The sequence below is a fragment of the Saimiri boliviensis genome, chromosome 14 (assembly GCF_048565385.1).
Source record: "Saimiri boliviensis isolate mSaiBol1 chromosome 14, mSaiBol1.pri, whole genome shotgun sequence".
Classification (NCBI taxonomy): Eukaryota; Metazoa; Chordata; class Mammalia; order Primates; family Cebidae; genus Saimiri; species Saimiri boliviensis.
In genome coordinates this window covers 40,430,079-40,447,637 of record NC_133462.1, presented here as the reverse complement: position 1 = coordinate 40,447,637, position 17,559 = coordinate 40,430,079, and the positions used below count along the sequence as shown (strand labels likewise).

Genomic DNA, 17,559 nt, shown 5'->3' with positions numbered 1-17,559 from the left:
TCAACAGCAGCATTAGGGCTGAGAAGTCCATTCAGAAAAATACAGATTCCATTTTCTGCAGATCCAAGCAGTCTTCAAACCCACAGGGATCGAGTCCACACTGTGGCCACCCTGTTGTTGCTGAGAGGCTGAGCGGCAGGTGGGCATGCGTTACCTGTGGGGACGCTGGCACAGGCGGGGCTGCCGCTGAGGGACGCAGAGCCACGGATGCTGGCGAATCCGCTCCACCCTCGGAATTCTGCATGCTCAGGTCTAAAGAAAGGTGGAGAGAGATTGGGTGGGCAAGGGTTGCAAGCACTGAAACCCGAAGAGGAAACTAACAAGTTCAGGACCGGGAAGGAGTTACCAGCTACATTCTTCAAAGTGGAGAGGCAGAGACCCTGGTGTACCTCATGAGGACGTGTGGGAACAGGCTAAAGAACTGTCCACAGGAGAGAGGGGCCAGAGAACGTTTTCCAAATATAAAACCTTAAAAGAGCTCTGTCACCACCCAACAGCAGAAATTCCTCAGCGGAAGGCAGGAACAATGGCTCTGTGTCCCAGTCTGAGCAGGTTCAACTATTCTGAAGGGCTCAGTTGTTTACTCATTTACTCAGAGAATCCAAAGCCCTGGGTGAGTGCCTGCCATTTGGGGAATGACTACACCCCAAACGACAATGGGAGCAGCTCTAAGCCTGGGTTTCCCCACTGTGGCACCACTTATGTTTGAGCTGGACAGTTCTTTGCTGTTAGAGGCCCATCCCGGGCACTGCAGGGTGCTGAGCAGCACCCATTCCATGCCAGGAGCACCCCCTCCCCGAGTTGTGGCAATCACAGCTGTGTTCAGATATTGCCAAGCGACCCGTGGCGGGGCAGTGTGAGAACCACTGGTGAGGGAGAGAAAAGGTGATCTGCAGAGGGAGTAAATGGTACATTTTGTCCAGGGCTGGATAAAAGCCCTCACGAATTTTGGCAGTAAGTAAAAACCGCCTTCTGTTCAAAGCCATCTTTGCCTACAGGAAAGTATAAACATATATATTTCTTTGCTGCCAGAGGTATACATCTTTCAAATAGATAGTTTGAAAATTCTATATAAAATGATTCATTTCATATTGTGGCAGATGAAACAAATTTGTCCCATGAAAATGCTAAAATTTAAACAGTCTTCACTTTTAAATAAACAATCGGCTCTGTTGAGCACTGGAGACAGAGTTAAGACCTAAACACACTTAGGTGGGGAGGTAGCTTTGTGATCAGGCACACCAGTCCCCCATCCTGGCGCCAGCTCTGAGCCTGTCACCCGCCCAGTTGGGGGGGGTCTCCATGGCTCCTGCCTGATGGGAGGTGGTGAGGACTGAACCGCAGGCAAACATCGCAGTACCCATGACACAGTCAGAACACAATAGACATTTGCTACAACTTTTATGTTTCTCTATCACCCCAGCATTTTTATCTCTAAGAATGAGTAAAACAAAATTTAAGCCGTTTAAAAATGAAAAGCAAAACTTATAATAGATTAAACTAATTTACCTAAGGAAAGCAGACAGGGGTATGTGTCTTTGAATTCGAGTGTGCTGGTTTAATCCCATCTGTACTGCGGGGGACTATTCCCTGACTACCATCACCGCACCCCCCAATTCCCCTCCCAAATCCCTTTGGTGCAACCCAGAGTCTGGATTTTTTGGTTCTGTGTGAGCCTGACTCACTTCTCACCACTAGATGTCCCCAGAGCCACGTGGTGACTGGCTGGGCGTTAACTAAACTTTACACAGCCTGACTTCTCCTACCTTCTATTCTTACAAAAGATTGTTAAATTTCCCATAGTGTATTTCCTGAGTCCTCAACTCCCTCTCTCTCTTTGACAGAACTGACCTTTGGAATTTTTCTGTTGGAAGTGGCTTTTATTCACAGTTTCCTTTAAATGCTTACATCAGTCATTTGCACACCATACACCATGCTGTTCTCATCTGAAGCCAAGTGGGTAGCACCAGGGATACTAGGAGGAGATAATGTGACTAGAACTCTTTGTGAAGAGAGTCCACCAGTGATAAAGTGAGAACGCTGACTTGACTAAGACCAGTTCCTTGTACTGCAGGTGGAAATCATTTTGCTTCAAACTCCAGATCTTATTTAAGTAAGGAGAGCCCATGAGAGTGTTGGGATATATGGTAAGACCGTGTTCTGACCACCATGGCCAGAACACATCTTCCAGAATGCAAGTTATTCTGTGTCACAGGCATTTACACATGAACATGTTTCCCTAATTTTTTTTTTTTTGAGACGGAGTTTCGCTCTTGTTACCCAGGCTGGAGTGCAATGGCGCGATCTCGGCTCACTGCAACCTCCGCTTCCTGGGTTCAGGCAATTCTCCTGCCTCAGCCTCCTGAGTAGCTGGATTACAGGCACGCACCACCATGCCCAGCTAATTTTTTTTTTTTTGTATTTTTAGCAGAGACGGGGTTTCACCATGTTGACCACGTTGGTCTCGATCTCTTGACCTCGTGATCCACCCGCCTCGGCTTCCCAAAGTGCTGGGATTACAGGCTTGAGCCACCGCGCCCGGCCATGTTTCCCTAATTTATTAGTATTGTTACTGTTACTATTTTGAGACAGAGTCTTACTTTGTTGCCCAGGCTGGAGTACAATGGTGTGATCCTGGCTCACTGCAACCTCTGCCTCCTGGGTTCAAGTGATTCCCCCACCTCTGCCCCCTGAGTAGCTGGGATTACAGGCACCCGCCATCATGCCTGGCTAATTTTTGCACTTTTGTAGAGATGGGGTTTCACCATGTTGGCCAGGCTGGTCTCAAACTCTTGACCTCAGGACATCCACTTGCCTCAGCCTCCCAAAACCTGTGACCGGCCTGTTCCCCTAATTTAACATACTGTTTACCACGTGCTGGTGTATAGGTCAGACCAATGAGTCTGTGGCTTTCTGCTGGGGGCATGCCTCAATTCACAAATGCTTGAATGGCAGAAAGCATCAGCCTCCAACCTCCAGCATCAGAGGACAGAGTTCTCTGAAAGACAGAGAGCCACAGAAGGGGTGAATACCCAAATCCTCCTACAAAATACACCTGAATCTTTGGCTAAGCAACTACACCACAAAGGTGTGGGGGAGATACCAGGGGTCTTGGGGAAAATGGAGCAGTGCAAAGATAAAAAAAATCAAAGAAGATTTTAACTGCTGCCTGCAGCAGAAGGGAGAGTTTGAATCTAGCCAAGTCACTTGCCTTCAGGGGAACTCAGCTGAATCCGCAGATTCTACAACACATCATTCATGATTTCCAGAACCCAGTAAAAATCCTGAACTATGAAAAGAAACAGGAACATGTAACCTACACTCAAAAGAAAGAGTAACAAATGAAAAGAAAAAAGAAAAACAGTTAATTATAACCAAACCCAAGATAACTCAGATGATACAGAAAGCAGACAAGGACTAAAGGAGCTGCTAAAAATAAGTTCAAGAACTTAAAGGAAGTTATATACATAATGAATGAACATATGGGAATCTCAACCAAGAAACACAAAGTATAAAAAGAGAACCAAATAGAAATTCTGGGGCTAAAAAGTACAATACCTGAAATAAAAACTGAACTAGATGCACTCAACTGCTGATTAGAGACAATGGAAAGAGCTAGTGAACTTAAAGATAGAGAAAAAGCATTCACCCAATTGAAGAACAAAGAGAAAAAATATGAAGAAAGTGAATAGAACAAGCAGTCCAATAAAGATGTAACCAGAGTCCCAGAAGAGAAAAAGGGAATGTAAGAGAAAAATATATTAAAAAATGGCCAAACACCTCTACATTTGGTGAAGGATATCAACTTAGAGGTCCAAAAATCTCAACAAACCATAAGAAGAATAAATACAAAGAAAGCCAAGATAGATATGCCATGGTTAAACCGTTAAAAGAAGCAAACATCTTTAGCAGTCAGAGAAAAACTACATTATTATATTCAGAAAACAATGGCAACCAGAAGACAATGGGACAATGGAATGACTTTTTTTTCCCCCCCCCGAGATTGAGTCTCGCTCTGTCGCCCAGGCTGGAGTGCAATGGCGTGATCTCAGCTCACTGCAACCTCCACCTCCTGGGTTCAAGAGATTCTCCTGCTTCAGCCTCCTAAGTAGTTGGGATTACAGGCACCCACCACCATACCCAGCTAAATTTTGTATTTTCACCATGTTGGTCAGGCTGGTCTCAAACTCCTGACCTCAGGTGATCCAGCTGCCTCAACCTCCCAGAGTACTCAGATAACATGCCTGGCCTGGAATGACATTTTCAATATGCTGGGGGGAAAACCCTACCAGCCCAGAATTCAGTCTCCAGGAAAACTATTCTTAAAAACTGAAGGTAAGCCGGGCGCGGTGGCTCAAGCCTGTAATCCCAGCACTTTGGGAGGCCGAGGCGGGTGGATCACGAGGTCAAGAGATCGAGACCATCCTGGTCAACATGGTGAAACCCCGTCTCTACTAAAGATACAAAAAATTAGCTGGGCATGGTGGCGCGTGCCTGTAATCCCAGCTATTCAGGAGGCTGAGGCAGGAGAATTGCCTGAACCCAGGAGGCGGAGGTTGCGGTGAGCCAAGATTGCGCCATTGCACTCCAGCCTGGGTAACAAGAGCGAAACTCTGTCTCAAAAAAAAAAAAAACCAAAAAACAAAAAACAAAAAAAAAAACTGAAGGTAGAATAAAGAGGTTTTTTGCATAAACAAAACCTGATCAATTTTTCTGTCTACCCTATGAGAAGTGCTAAAGGAAGTTCTTCGGAATGAAAGGAATTAATACCAGATGGTAAATTTGGATCTATTAGAAGGAGTAAATATCACTTAAAATGATAAATCAATATGCAGGTAATTATTTTAAAACTATAGTTTTTCTTTTCTTCTCTTTCTTTTCTTTTCTTTTTCTTTTTTTTTTCCTTCTCTTTATTTTAAATACATAAAACTATTTGACCAAAACTTCATAACACTCCATTGTGGGGTTTATGTCACATGTAGATGTTCTCTATGACAATTACAACCGAGTTTGGGGACAAATTAAGTTATACATTCAAGGTTCTTGTATTTTATCTAAGGCAGTAACATGCTAACTCTGTAAATTGTGATAAATTAACAATGCACATTGTAACCTCTGAAGCAGCCACTAACAAAAAAATATACAAAAAGGTATAGCTAAAAAGCTAATAGAGAAATCAAATGAAATCCTACTTAACATATTTGATTATCCAAATAAGGCAAGAAATAAAGAACAGAGAAACAAAAAACAGATGATACAAATAGAAAGCAAATGGCAGAATTATTTTGCTAAATCCAGGTATATTAATATTACATTCAATGTAAATAGACTAAACACTTGACTGAAAAGGCAGAAATGATCAGCCTGGATAACAATCAAGATCCTGTTATATGCTCCCTAAAAGAAATCCTCTTTAAAAATAAAGGCACACATAGGTTGAAAGTAATAGAATAAAAAGAGACCCATTGTGTAAACTCTGATCTTAAGAAAGCTGGAGTGGCTAAAGTAATCAGACAAAAAAGACTCTGAGACGAGAACTATTGCTAGAGATTCTAGAGACAACGACAAGACAAGGAATATTACTGGAGATAAAATTTCATCATGATAAGATTACCAATTTTTCAGGATGACATAATGATTACAGATGTGTATGGACCTAGTAATAAATACACCTGAAAAATACATAAAGTAAAAATTAACAAAACTAGAGGAGGAAATAAACAATCATAGTTGGAGATTTTAAAGATCCTTCAGTAATTTTGACAGAAGAACTAAGCAAAATTATTAGTAAGGCTATGGAATATCTGAATTATACTATCGACCACATAGATATAATTGACATTTATAGAACACTACAATCAAAACCTGCACATTTTTTTCAAATGCACATGGAATATTCACTACGATGGGTCACGTTCTGGGCCATGAAACAAGCCTCGATACATTTCAAAAGACTGTAATTACACAGACCATGTAGGCACTTTGACCACAATGGAGTAAATTAGAGATCAATAAGAAGGTTAGAAAAATGCCAAACATTTAGAAAACTTAAAATATACCTTCAAAATAATCCATGGGTCAAATAATAAACCCCAAAGAAAAATAGAAGATATTTTGAACTGAGTGATAATGTAAACACTTTGTATCAAAATTTGTGGGCACTGGTGCAAATATTATAAATGAAAAACAAGTAAAATTATTAAGAAAAAAATGCTGTGGGCACATCTAAAGCAGTACTTATAAAGAGATGTTTAGCTTTATGTACTTATATTAGAAAAAAAGATTTAAGAACATTTTTAACCTTAAAAAGCTACAGAAAAAGGCGGGGTGTGGTGGCTTGTACCTGTAATCCCAGCACTTTGGGAGGCCAAGGTGGGTGGATCATGAGGTCAGGAGATGGAGACCATCCTGGCCAACATGGTGAAATCCTGTCTCTAGAAAAATACAAAAATTAGCCGGGAGTGATGGTGCGTGCCTGTTGTCCCAGCTACTCAGGAGACTGAGGCAGGAGAATTGCCTGAACCCAGGAGGTGGAGGCTGCAGTGAGCTGAGATTGTGCCACTGCACTCCAGCCTGGGCGAGAGAGTGGCTCTGTCTCAAAAAACGAAGAAAAAACAATAAAGAACAAAATTAGTAAAATTAGAAACTCCATAAACAGTGGAGAAAGTAAACAAAATCAATATTTCTTCAAAACTGAAATTTTTTCAAAAAAAGAAAGGAGCTATCAAGCCATGCAAAGACATAGAGGAAACTTGAACACATACTATGAAGGGAAAGAAGTCAGTATGAAAAGGCTACATACCGTAGGATTCTAATTAAACAACATTTTGGAAAAGACAAAACTATGGAAACAATAAACAGATCAGTGGTTGTCAGGGATCAGAGAGATGGATGAGAAAGCAGAACGCAGAGGATTTTTAGGACAGTGGAACTATTCTATATGGTACTATAATGGTGGACACATGTCATTATACACTTGTCCAAACCATAGAATGTGCAACACCAAGAGTGAACTCTCAGGTAAACTATGAACTTTGGGTGAGAATGCTGTGTTAACGCTGATTTTATCAATTGTAACAAATGCACAACTCTGGTAGGGGATGGTGATAATTAGGAGGTTGTACATGTGTGGAGGTATGGGTATACGGGAAATCTCTGTATTTTTCTGTCAATTTTGCTGAGAATCTAAAACTGCTCTTTAAAAAAGCAAGTCTTGGCCAGGCGTGGTGGCTAACACCTGTAATCCCAGCACTATGGGAGGCCGAGGCTGGTGGATCACCTGAGGTCAGGAGTTCAAGACCAGCCTGGCTAACATGGCAAAACCCCATCTCTACTAAAAATACACAAATGAGCCAGGTGTGGTGGTGGGCGCCTGTAATTCAAGCTGCTCAGGAGGCTGACGTGGGAGAATCGCTTGAACCCAGGAGGCAGAGGTTGCAGTGAGCTGAGATCCTGCTACTACACTCCAGCTCAGGCAACAGAGCAGAATTCCACCTCAAAAAAAAAAAAAAAAAGCAAGTCTTTAAAAGAATTAATTAACAACTTCCTCCTGGAAAGACTGATAAGAAAGGAAAAAAAAAAAAACAACAAATTGCCAATATCAGGACTGAAATGAGATATACTACAGATTCTACAGAAATCAAAATGATAATAGGGAACTATTGCAAACAACTTTATCCCATAAATTCAATGACATATAAAATGAACACTTATTTGAAAAACACAACATAACAAAACTGACACATGATGAAATGAAAAATGTGAATGTAGTACATACAACAAAAAAATTGAATACGTTATTGAAAACTTCCCTAACAAAGACAATGTCAGGCACATATAGTTTTACTGGTGAATGCTATCAAATATTAAAAACGGAATTATTACACAAATGCCATCAGAAAATTTTAAAAAAGAATACTTTACAACTCATTTTATGAGGTCAGTAAACCCTGACACCAAAACTTGACAAATATACTACAAGAGAAGTATTTAGACTAATCTCTCTTATGAACATATATGCAAAAATAATTTAAAATATTAATAAATCAAATCCAGCAACAAATAATATAACTCACACATATTATCAGTTATTTTTTTTTCTAATGGAGCCTCAGGTCTTTTTTACCTCAGTTGGATTTTGACAAAGGTGCCAAGGCAATTCAACAGAGAAAGAAAAGTCTTTTAAACAAACAGTGATGGATCAACAGGATATCCATACTGGGGAAAAGAAATGAACCCTGACCCCTATCTCACACCATACATAAAAATGATTTGACGTTAGAATATAAACTTACACGTAAAAGCTAAAACTATAAGACTTTTCAGAGAAAACATAGGGGGTAAGACGAATGTTTCTTAGACAGAATGTAGAAAGTAAATCAGCATTAAAAAAAGTGACAAATTAGATTTCACCAAAATTTAAAAGATTTTACTAAGAATATGAATAGGTGAGCCACAGTCTGGGAGAAACATTTGCAAAACATGTATCCGATAAAGGGCTTTTATCCTTATATATGTGTGTGTGTGTGTGTGTATGCATGTGTGTATATATATTGTATGTGTATAAATATATATATTCCTACAATTCAATATAAGAAGACAAATAAGCTAAAAGGAAAAATGGGAACTTCACAAAGCAAGATATACAGATGCCCAAAAGTATACGAGTGGTGTTCAACCTCGTTAGTCACTAGGGAAATGCAAATTCAAACTACATCAAGATATCGCTAAATACTCACTAGAATGGCTAAAGCTGACAAGTCTAACAACATACAATGTCGTAAGTACATGGAGCAACTAAAACTCACATATCCCTATGTGTAGACACAAAATGACATGACCACGCTGGAAAGAGGTTTGGCAGTTTTCTAGAAAGTTAAACCTGCCCTTTAACTCAGAATTCCTCTTGTAGTTATTTTTATCCAAGAGACATGAAAACATATCTTCAAAAAATAATAATAACTTGCATAAGCATGTTCATAGCAGCTTTTTGTTTTTGAGACGGGGTCTCACTCTGTCACCCAGGATAAGTTACAGTGGCACAATCACGGCTCACCGCATCCTTGACCCCCCGCCCCCGGCTCAAGCAATTCTCCCACCTCAGCCTCCTAAGCAGCTAGAACTGCAGGTGGGCAGCACCATGCCCGGCTAATTTTTGCATTTTTGTAAAGATGGGGCTTTACCATGTTGCCCAGGTTGGTCTCAAACTCCTGGGCTCAAACAATCTGCCCACCTCAGCCTAGTTCATAGCAGTTTGATTCAGTCGCCAAAAAGCAGAAATAACCCAAATGTTTCTCATCAGGGGAGTGGATGAGAAATTGTAGACTATGATGATTTCAAGATGCATATTGAAAACCCTAAAACTATCATAGAAATGGGAAAGAAGGGCAGAGTTAAAAAGCTAATAGAGAAATTCCACCGGAATACTCTTCATGAATAGAAAGGAATTAATTACTGAATTCACAATGCATGAATGAATCTCAAAATCATTATGCTGAGTGAAAGAAGCTGAGTCCAAAAGAGTAGATGAGTGGATTAAAACTAAAGTTAAAAGAAGATCATAACAGAGGGGAGCGGGGCGAGAGTGACTGGAAAGGGACAGGAGGGGACATTTCAGTGAGATGGACGCATTCCGTATGATGTACCGTGAGGGGTTACACGGAATGTCAATTTGTTGAAATTAGCCAGCTAAGTTTGCTCACTTACTGTATGTAATTTTTTTTTTTTTTTTTTTGAGACGGAGTTTCACTCTTGTGACCCAGGCTGGAGTGCAATGGCACCATCTCGGCTCACCGCAACCTCCGCCTCCTGGGTTCAGGCAATTCTCCTGCCTCAGCCTCCTGAGTAGCTGGGATTACAGGCATGCACCACCATGCCCAGCTAATTTTTTGTATTTTTAGTAGAGACGGGGTTTCACCATGTTGACCAGGATGGTCTCGATCTCTTGACCTCGTGATCCCCCGCCTCGGCCTCCCAAAGTGCTGGGATTACAGGCTTGAGCCACGGCACCTGGCCTGTATGTAAATTTTAACAACAAAGCCTGTAGAAATGTCAGGGTGGAGAGGAGGATGGAGAGAGGGCGGGAATATCCAGGTGCTATAAGAATGGCAGGACGCTGACACCCTGTAGAGGGTGGTGGCTTCTTCAGTTTCATTGCATTGTGTGTTTTACTTCGAGGATGTCTGAAATTTCCATGATAAACAGTCACACACACACACACACACACACACACACACACACACACACACGACACCAGCGATGAGCTGCTGGCCCAGCAGAAGGAACGCCTCGCGGTCCTGGGGTACTTCCGGGTGAGTGCGGTAGCTCACGTGGTCCTCCCAGAATGGGTGATGCTGGATCCTGAGTAACTCTTCCACCTGGCAGAGGAGGGGGCAGCAGAGAGGGGAAGAGGGCAGGGCCCCTAGGGCGTGGGTGTGGGTGTATGCAACGTAAAGTCCACAGAGCACAGGGAACATACTGTGGAGCACCTTTGCGGCACCCAGTTTGGGAATCCCTCAATCCAGTGCAGGACAGTAGGTGCAAGTGAGCGGAGGCCATGCTTTGTCTCTGAACCTGAATCTGCCGTGGGAACTTGGACTCATTTGGTGATTGCCCCGCGGTCCTTGCTTTCTCGAGTTCCTTTGTCCTCCCTCCTGTTTTTCTTCCCGTGGTGAGGACCTGGGCAGTCTTTCTCTGACTACCTTCCCCTGTGTCCCCTTAGACTGGGTTACAGGAGCCTCAGAACAGCCAATAGAAAGAGGAGGCGCTGCAGACACCTGTCACCCAGCCTGGCCCTGCCTGGCCAACGGGCTTGGCTGGCCCAAAGCTCCCTCCCTTGTGGCTCAGAAACACGCCCGGAGTGCTGTTTATAGGCCGAGCACGTTTCATTTACCATCTGGTCCAAGATCAGGCCCGGCATGAAATAAAGGGGAAAGCACAGAACCAGCGCTGCAATTTCCCCTCCTCGGCCGGCAGCAGCCTTCGGAATCCACCAAACACGCATTTGACCTTGAACAAACGTTCAAATGAACCAGATGTGCACTTGACCTTCTGGAGCCGCTGAGTCAAACACGCCAGTGGGAACATCTCCCGTGGCTTCCTGACTTCATGTGAGGGGGCACAGGAGAGACGCAGCTAGAAGAGGCCCTGGACTGTGGCCGTGATGAATGAATCTGCCTGGGCACAAAGGGAAGAGGCTTCTGTTTACAGAAAAATACTTCCATCACCTAGTAACCAGCAATGTCAGGAAAGGAAATGCAGAAAAGGCTGAGAGCAGTTTCTGGGCCTGTTCCTGGCTGGGCCGCTGACTCACTGCGACCTTAAGCAATCTCTTTTCTATTCCTGTTCCTCCATATGCCAAATGGAGCTGTCACCTGCTTCGCATAGTTCAGATCAGTATTTAGACAACGTTTTGTCATCTTTGGTGATAATTGGGGCAGAGTTAGCCGAGTGGTTTTAGTTACTTTCATTCTGATTGGCTAACGAGCCTTGGCTTTTGGAAGGCACATGGCCTCCTCCGGCCATTGGCTCCTCCTCTCCTGGTACTCGCTGGCATCCAGATGGTACCAGAGTTCATCTGCCCTAAGAAAGCAATTAATTTCTTCCCTCCAAACGAGAAGGAACAAGCCCGGAGTGCTCTCAGGAGTACCGGTTGTTTCAAAGCCCAGATTCTGTCCTGGTGCTTGTCTTAACACTTGTGCTGCCCAGAAAAATCCCGTCCATTTCCTTCTCCTGGCTCGCCTCTGAAGTCCAGGTCTACGGAACAAGTGATACGTGTTCTAGATTCTGTCCCCACCGTTCATGCTTGTGTGGCCTGGCCCCACACACAGGGAAGCCACAGCCATCTCCTTGCCGAAAAGTGGATTCTTTAACCCTCCTTGATGGTGGAACCACGTACTTTCTGGCGCCAGGATCATTCCCCATGCACCCAGTTAGTTCTCAGAGCCCAGAGTTATTACTCTTCCCTGATCATCACCAAAGATGACAGTGTGTGTCCCCACTCAGCACTGCGGACATTGGGATGCAGCCATCTCTGGGCTGGGGCTGTCCCTGGCACTACAGGGTGCTGAGCAGCATCCCTGGCCTCCACCCGCTCCATGCCAAGAGCACCCCCAGTTGTGACAACCACAGATGTCCCCAGACATTGCCCAGTGTCCCCTAGGGGGCAGAAGGACCTCTGTTCAAAATGGATGGTCTGAGAAGGGGTCTGGACAGCAGTGCTGAGTAAAACGAGCCTATAGCCAGGTTGGGAACAGGAAGATGATAAAGGAGTAGGCAGGACACAAAATCATGACAATTCAGCCAGACAAGGAGTGTGAAATCAGAGAAAACAGCAGGACCCTCTGAAGGTACCCGTGCTTTCCAGAGCAGCAGACTTCAACGTACACCAAGGGCAACCATCATTCCTTCTGTGCCTAAGCCGGGCAGGGGGTGCCCGGCATTCCTTACTTTTTTTTTTCTTTTTCTCTTGTAGCAATGGACTTTCAAGGACTGGCGCTGGCTCCGAGTTTCTCTGAAATCAAGTATCTTCAGAATTCAAATTCCTTTGTCTTTTCGTAAGAATTGGGCTTCTTTTCCTGTTTTCTTCTCACGAGCCAAACTTTCCCTCCTTTCTCTAGAAAAGGATCAGAACCAAGCCCTTGACAACTGGCCTGAGGAAGGGCTGCTCGCAGGATGGAAGGGGGATGGGGGAGTGCGGACACCCGTCGGCCCCGACGTCTCAGGTTCTAATCTTCAGAGGCTTAGAGCAGGCTGCACTGACCGTGCCTCTCCCAGATTGGGGGACTCCTGTCACAAGAGAGGAAACACTCTTCCTTCCCATTTAGAAACCTGATTTGACACTTTTCCTTTTCAGATGCAGAGTTTTTCTCTGTCACCCAGGCTACAGTGCACTGGTGCAATCACAGTTCACTACAGCCTCCCTGTCCCGGGCTCAGGCAACCCTCCCACCTCAGCCAACCCAGCAGCTGGAACTATAGATGTGCACCAACATGCCTAGCTATTTTTTAATTTTTTGTAGAGACAGGGGTCTCGCTATGTTGCCCAGAATAATCTCGAACTCCTGGACTCAAGCAATCCTCCCACCTTGGCCTCCCAAAGTGCTGGGATTACAGGTGTGAGCCATCACGTGGGGCCTTGATTTGACTAACATAAAAATCGTCCAAACTAAGGCATGGCTACCTCATCTCTGACGTGGTCTGATTTTAACTGCCATCAGCAATATAACAAATTCAGGGTGAATTTTGAATTAAAAACCCACCAAGCCTTCACTGACATTTTCACCCAACAAATATTCTTTTGGCAGGCAACCTGATTCCACTGCTTTTAGCAATAACTTCAACGCCACAAAAGTTGGTTTCTAGGAAATGGAACTTCTCCTTAGGTTAGGGGCTGTCCTGAAGTCTACAACATTGGAGTGACTGGAAGCTGGACACCAGGCTAGAGGCTGACCACCAGCCGGTGATCTGCCCCCCAGGAGTGGACACGAGAGCGTCTCTCTCATACACACAGGCATACACACACGTATACACTCCTCACATATGCGTATATACAAATATACACGTACGTACACATAAACACAAACACATACATACACATGAACACATGTATGCCCACAAATACACATGCAGACACATACACATGTAGACATATATCACCTGATGCAGGATAGTATGAGAAAAATGGCCAAAACCACTCATAAGACACGTCGTTTCCTTACTCCAGGCGTTTTTCTATCACACTGAATGCTGACTACTCCCACTAGACAGAAAACAGTGATAGTTGTAGTGAAAAGGGGAGGGGACCTATGCTTACATCCATACACACACCTATGGGAGAAAACCTCGAAGGACGTTTTTCTCTCTACTTCTCTCGTTACAAGATTCCATTCTGAAATCACAACTCCTTTGTCTCCTTTTTCTTTCTTTCTTTCTTTTTTTTTTTTTTTTTTGAGATGGAGTCTCATTCTGTCTGTCGCCCAGGCTGCAGTACAGTGGTGTGATCTTGGCTCAGTGCAACCTCTGCCTCCCAGGTTCAAGTGATTCTCCTGCCTCAGCCTCCCAAGCAGCTGGGAATACAGGCATGCACCACCACGCCCAGCTAATTTTTGTATTTTTAGTAGAGAGAGGATTTCACCACGTTGGCCAGGCTGGTCTTGAACTCCTGACCTCACGATCCACCTGACTTGAGCTCCCACAGTGCTAGGATTACAGGCGTAAGCCACTGTGCCCGGCCTGTCTCCCTTTTCTGACACCACCCCTGCACCTTCTAGCTCTGAGCCGCGCCCCTGCTGAGCGTCTCTTCTACCTCCTACCCCGTAACCCCTTCCCTGTGCAGACCTCCCCACTCACTGTCTCACATCCCCCCCGCCATGTCTACACCCACTTCCTCACATCTTCAACTCCCATTTTCCTATTGTCTATAATGGCTTTTGTGCTCCAACAGCAGAGGTGAGGAGCTGAGACAGCCACCAGCAGAAGCCTAAAATATGTACTCTCTGGTCCTTGACAGAAAAAGGCTGCAGGCCCCCTTCCAGAAGGTTCTAGAGCCTCCGTCTCCCTCGAAGACGCATCCCTCAAGCCTGTACTCTGGCTTCTGCACAGGCTCCAGCTTACAGAAGAGCTCACATCACACCCATTTTATGAGAACATCCGCGGCCACTGAGACCCTGCTCTTCATCCTTTATCTTCTCTCGATATGGATTCTTTTTTCTTTGGAAGTCCAGGCTCTTGGAAAGGAGTCTCTGTTGTCTTCTCTCTGCAGGTCTCATGTCTGCCCACTGTTCTTCTTGAGGTCTACATGGGGCAGTCTCAGGCTCCTCTGAACCTGGCCTCTCTGCAGTGTTTTCTGTGGCTCCTCAAAGCTCTGTCCTCCCTCGAGTCTGGGCATTGTCATCCGGTTTCATCCTTCCCCTAACGGTAACTTCTCGGTCCCCTGCACTAGTCCCTCCTTGTCTCCCAGCCTCGGTCTCCACCCTTGTGCCCCTCCCCTGTCACACTCAATGTGGACGGCATCAGGACACCAGAACTCCCAGCACTGCCTGTCACTCTTCTCCAGCTGCCTCCCAGGCCTTTCTGCCTGGACGCCCTTCAGGGTCCTCAACAAGTCCGAGAGAAACTTCCTCCCCCTAAACTTGCTCCTCTTGGGTTTCCTAAGCCACCGGGCGGGGCAGTTCAAGGCGCTGGGTATCTCCCTGGGCCCCGGGGCATGAGTCGCTGGTGACTCAGCCTGCTGTCTCCATCTGACAGCGTCTCTGCCTCCCGCTTCCTTCCGCTCCTGCTGCTACTATTCCAGTGAGCCCCTGCCTCCCATCTCCTACCTGGAACCACCATATCCGCCTCCTAATCGGTCTCCCTGCTTCCAGCCTAGGCCCTCTCCCAGCCAATTTTCTTTCACATTGGGGTGATTTAAAAGATAACAATGTTTTCCCATTCCCTGGCTCAAAAAGCCCTCCCATGAATAGTGTGTGTGCTAAATCAAGGGATTAACTACCAAGGTGGGGGTTCCAGACATTTCAATGTCAAAAGGGTCTGTTGTCTGTAGAGTTCCTTCTTTAGAGGGTTGGAACCCGCCCTTCACACTCACAAGCCTGGCTGATTGAGACCTTGTCACCTGAAGACTGTCTGTCGGCAGCAGAGAGCCCTGCCCCACAGAGCGCATCCTTCCTACTCCCGCCCCGCCATTGGATCTTACTCTCACTGGGGAGCCGGCTCCAGCAGGGGAGAAAGGCTTTGCAACCTCCATGACTGACACGGTAAGAACAAATGCCAAGGGGAGTCCCAGCTGCGGCTGCGGGAGCAGAGGGAGGAGGCCAGGCCTCGGGCTCAAATCCCAGGCCCGTCACTCGCTCGCTGACTGTGGCCGCGGCCTTGGTTTCTTCATCTGAGAAAGGGGCTGGGAGGGGGAAGGGAATGACATAGTTGACGTGCGCACTCTGAGCGTGGATCCCAGCAGGTGGCTGCTCAGTGAAATATGACAAAGGCAGGGGTGGGAGCATCCACTGGGCCCAGAGTTGGAGATCAACCTGGGCAACATAGCGAGGCCCCATCTCTTAATAACAAAAAGAAAAATAAACTAGGGGTCGGGCAAAGTGGCTCATGTCCATAATCCCAGCACTTTGGGAGGCTGAGGCCAGAGGACTGCTTGAGGTCAGGAATTTGAGGCTGCAGTGAGCTGACAGCACTACTGTACTCCAGCCTGGAGACAGAGCAAGACCGTGTCTCCAAAAAGAATAAACCAATAACAAAACAAAACAGCAAAAAACCCAACTAGCTGAAAGAAAGAGGGACACAACCCCAGGACAACTGCAGCGGCAGCAGCCAGCGGCCAAACCAAGCCCCGCTGAAGGCCAGACTGCGGGCAAAGCCAGCGCACGTAGGGGCCGACTGACGCCGAGGAAGCCGTGACCACATCACCTCTGCTCTAGACACAACACACGGGCAACTGAGGCTCAGACAGGATGAGCCATGAGCTGAAGGTCACAAAGCAGGAAGAGGCAGTGCTGGATTGGAGTGGGGGCTTCGGCTTGGGTTTGGCTAAGTCACTCCTTTAGGAGGAGGAAGCACATGTTTTTACAACTCTGGGGCCTCCGGAGCCACTGCTTTCTGACTCACGTGGAGCTTCCGTTTCTTTTCCATATATAAATCACTTCCCCCACCCCATGCCAAAGAGAACTGCAAATAACAATACGAGCTTAACTTCTGCTTTAGAAGTTTCTAGACTTTAGCTGATGCTATTGGAGCTATCATGAGCTAATGTGGTTCCTGTGGGGAGTGACTGTATGAGTTTGAGCTGGACTTCTACATTTCACAGCCCTCTGTGGCTGCAGTTGAGAAGTAAGTGGCTCTTTATTCATTCTCAGTAACGGGGAGGAATTTGTAAATAAGCACGACTGAAAATGATCGTTCTGTCTATCTATTCCCACAAGCAGTTTCCTGTGGTTTAAAACAGTGGGTGCTTCAGAACGTAAAGATCTGGGGGTCGCTCCCTGGCCAGTCGTGCATATTCGATACCTGCTTGTACTTTCCCTCCCGCTCCAGAGACCAAGGTCACCTGTCAGTCCCGCTCCGATGCCTGGCCCCTGCTGGGTTCACCCACAATCCTGAAGGGCCTCTGATTCAAATGGAATTAGAGCCCACACCTGCCGGACTGTCAGGCCTGAGTACCCGCCCCTGCCCTGAGCAGCTAGCTTCTGTCTGCAAGTCTCAGATCTGCAGAATTGAGGCAGGCTAGCATGGCGCACAGTGGTCCAGACCCGCAGTGACAAGGTGGCAGCAGTGCATGGAGTGCCACCGGAGGCTGGCACTGGTGCCCCCTGCAAGCAGTGCAGGGAGGGTGAGGATGGGGCCGACGCACCTGCCAGGGCGGGAATGGACAGAATCCCTCCAGCAGGGCCAGGCAGACTGGGCAGCATTCTGTCCCTCAAAGTCAACCTGCCCATGACAGCTAAGATCAAAGTGACTGCTGCGTTAAAAAGGGAGGAAGGCAGAGAGACAGAGCCAGCAGCTCCAAAGGGGACCACAGGCAGGTGATGAGCAGTGGAGAAACCCTCCCTCCAGTCAG

General features: G+C 45.9%; 1 protein-coding gene across 3 annotated transcripts in view; it reads right to left on the bottom strand.

Annotated features, from left to right (window-relative positions):
* RFX2 (regulatory factor X2) overlaps positions 1–17,559 on the bottom strand; it is a 118,515-nt gene that overhangs the window by 51,820 nt on the left and 49,136 nt on the right. For all 3 annotated transcript variants that reach the window (XM_039466012.2, XM_039466014.2, XM_010349517.3), the window contains exon 2: positions 155–252. In XM_039466012.2, coding sequence (XP_039321946.1) covers positions 155–244 — 90 coding nt within the window. In that variant the 5' untranslated portion in view covers positions 245–252. The remainder of the gene's footprint in view (positions 1–154; positions 253–17,559) is intronic.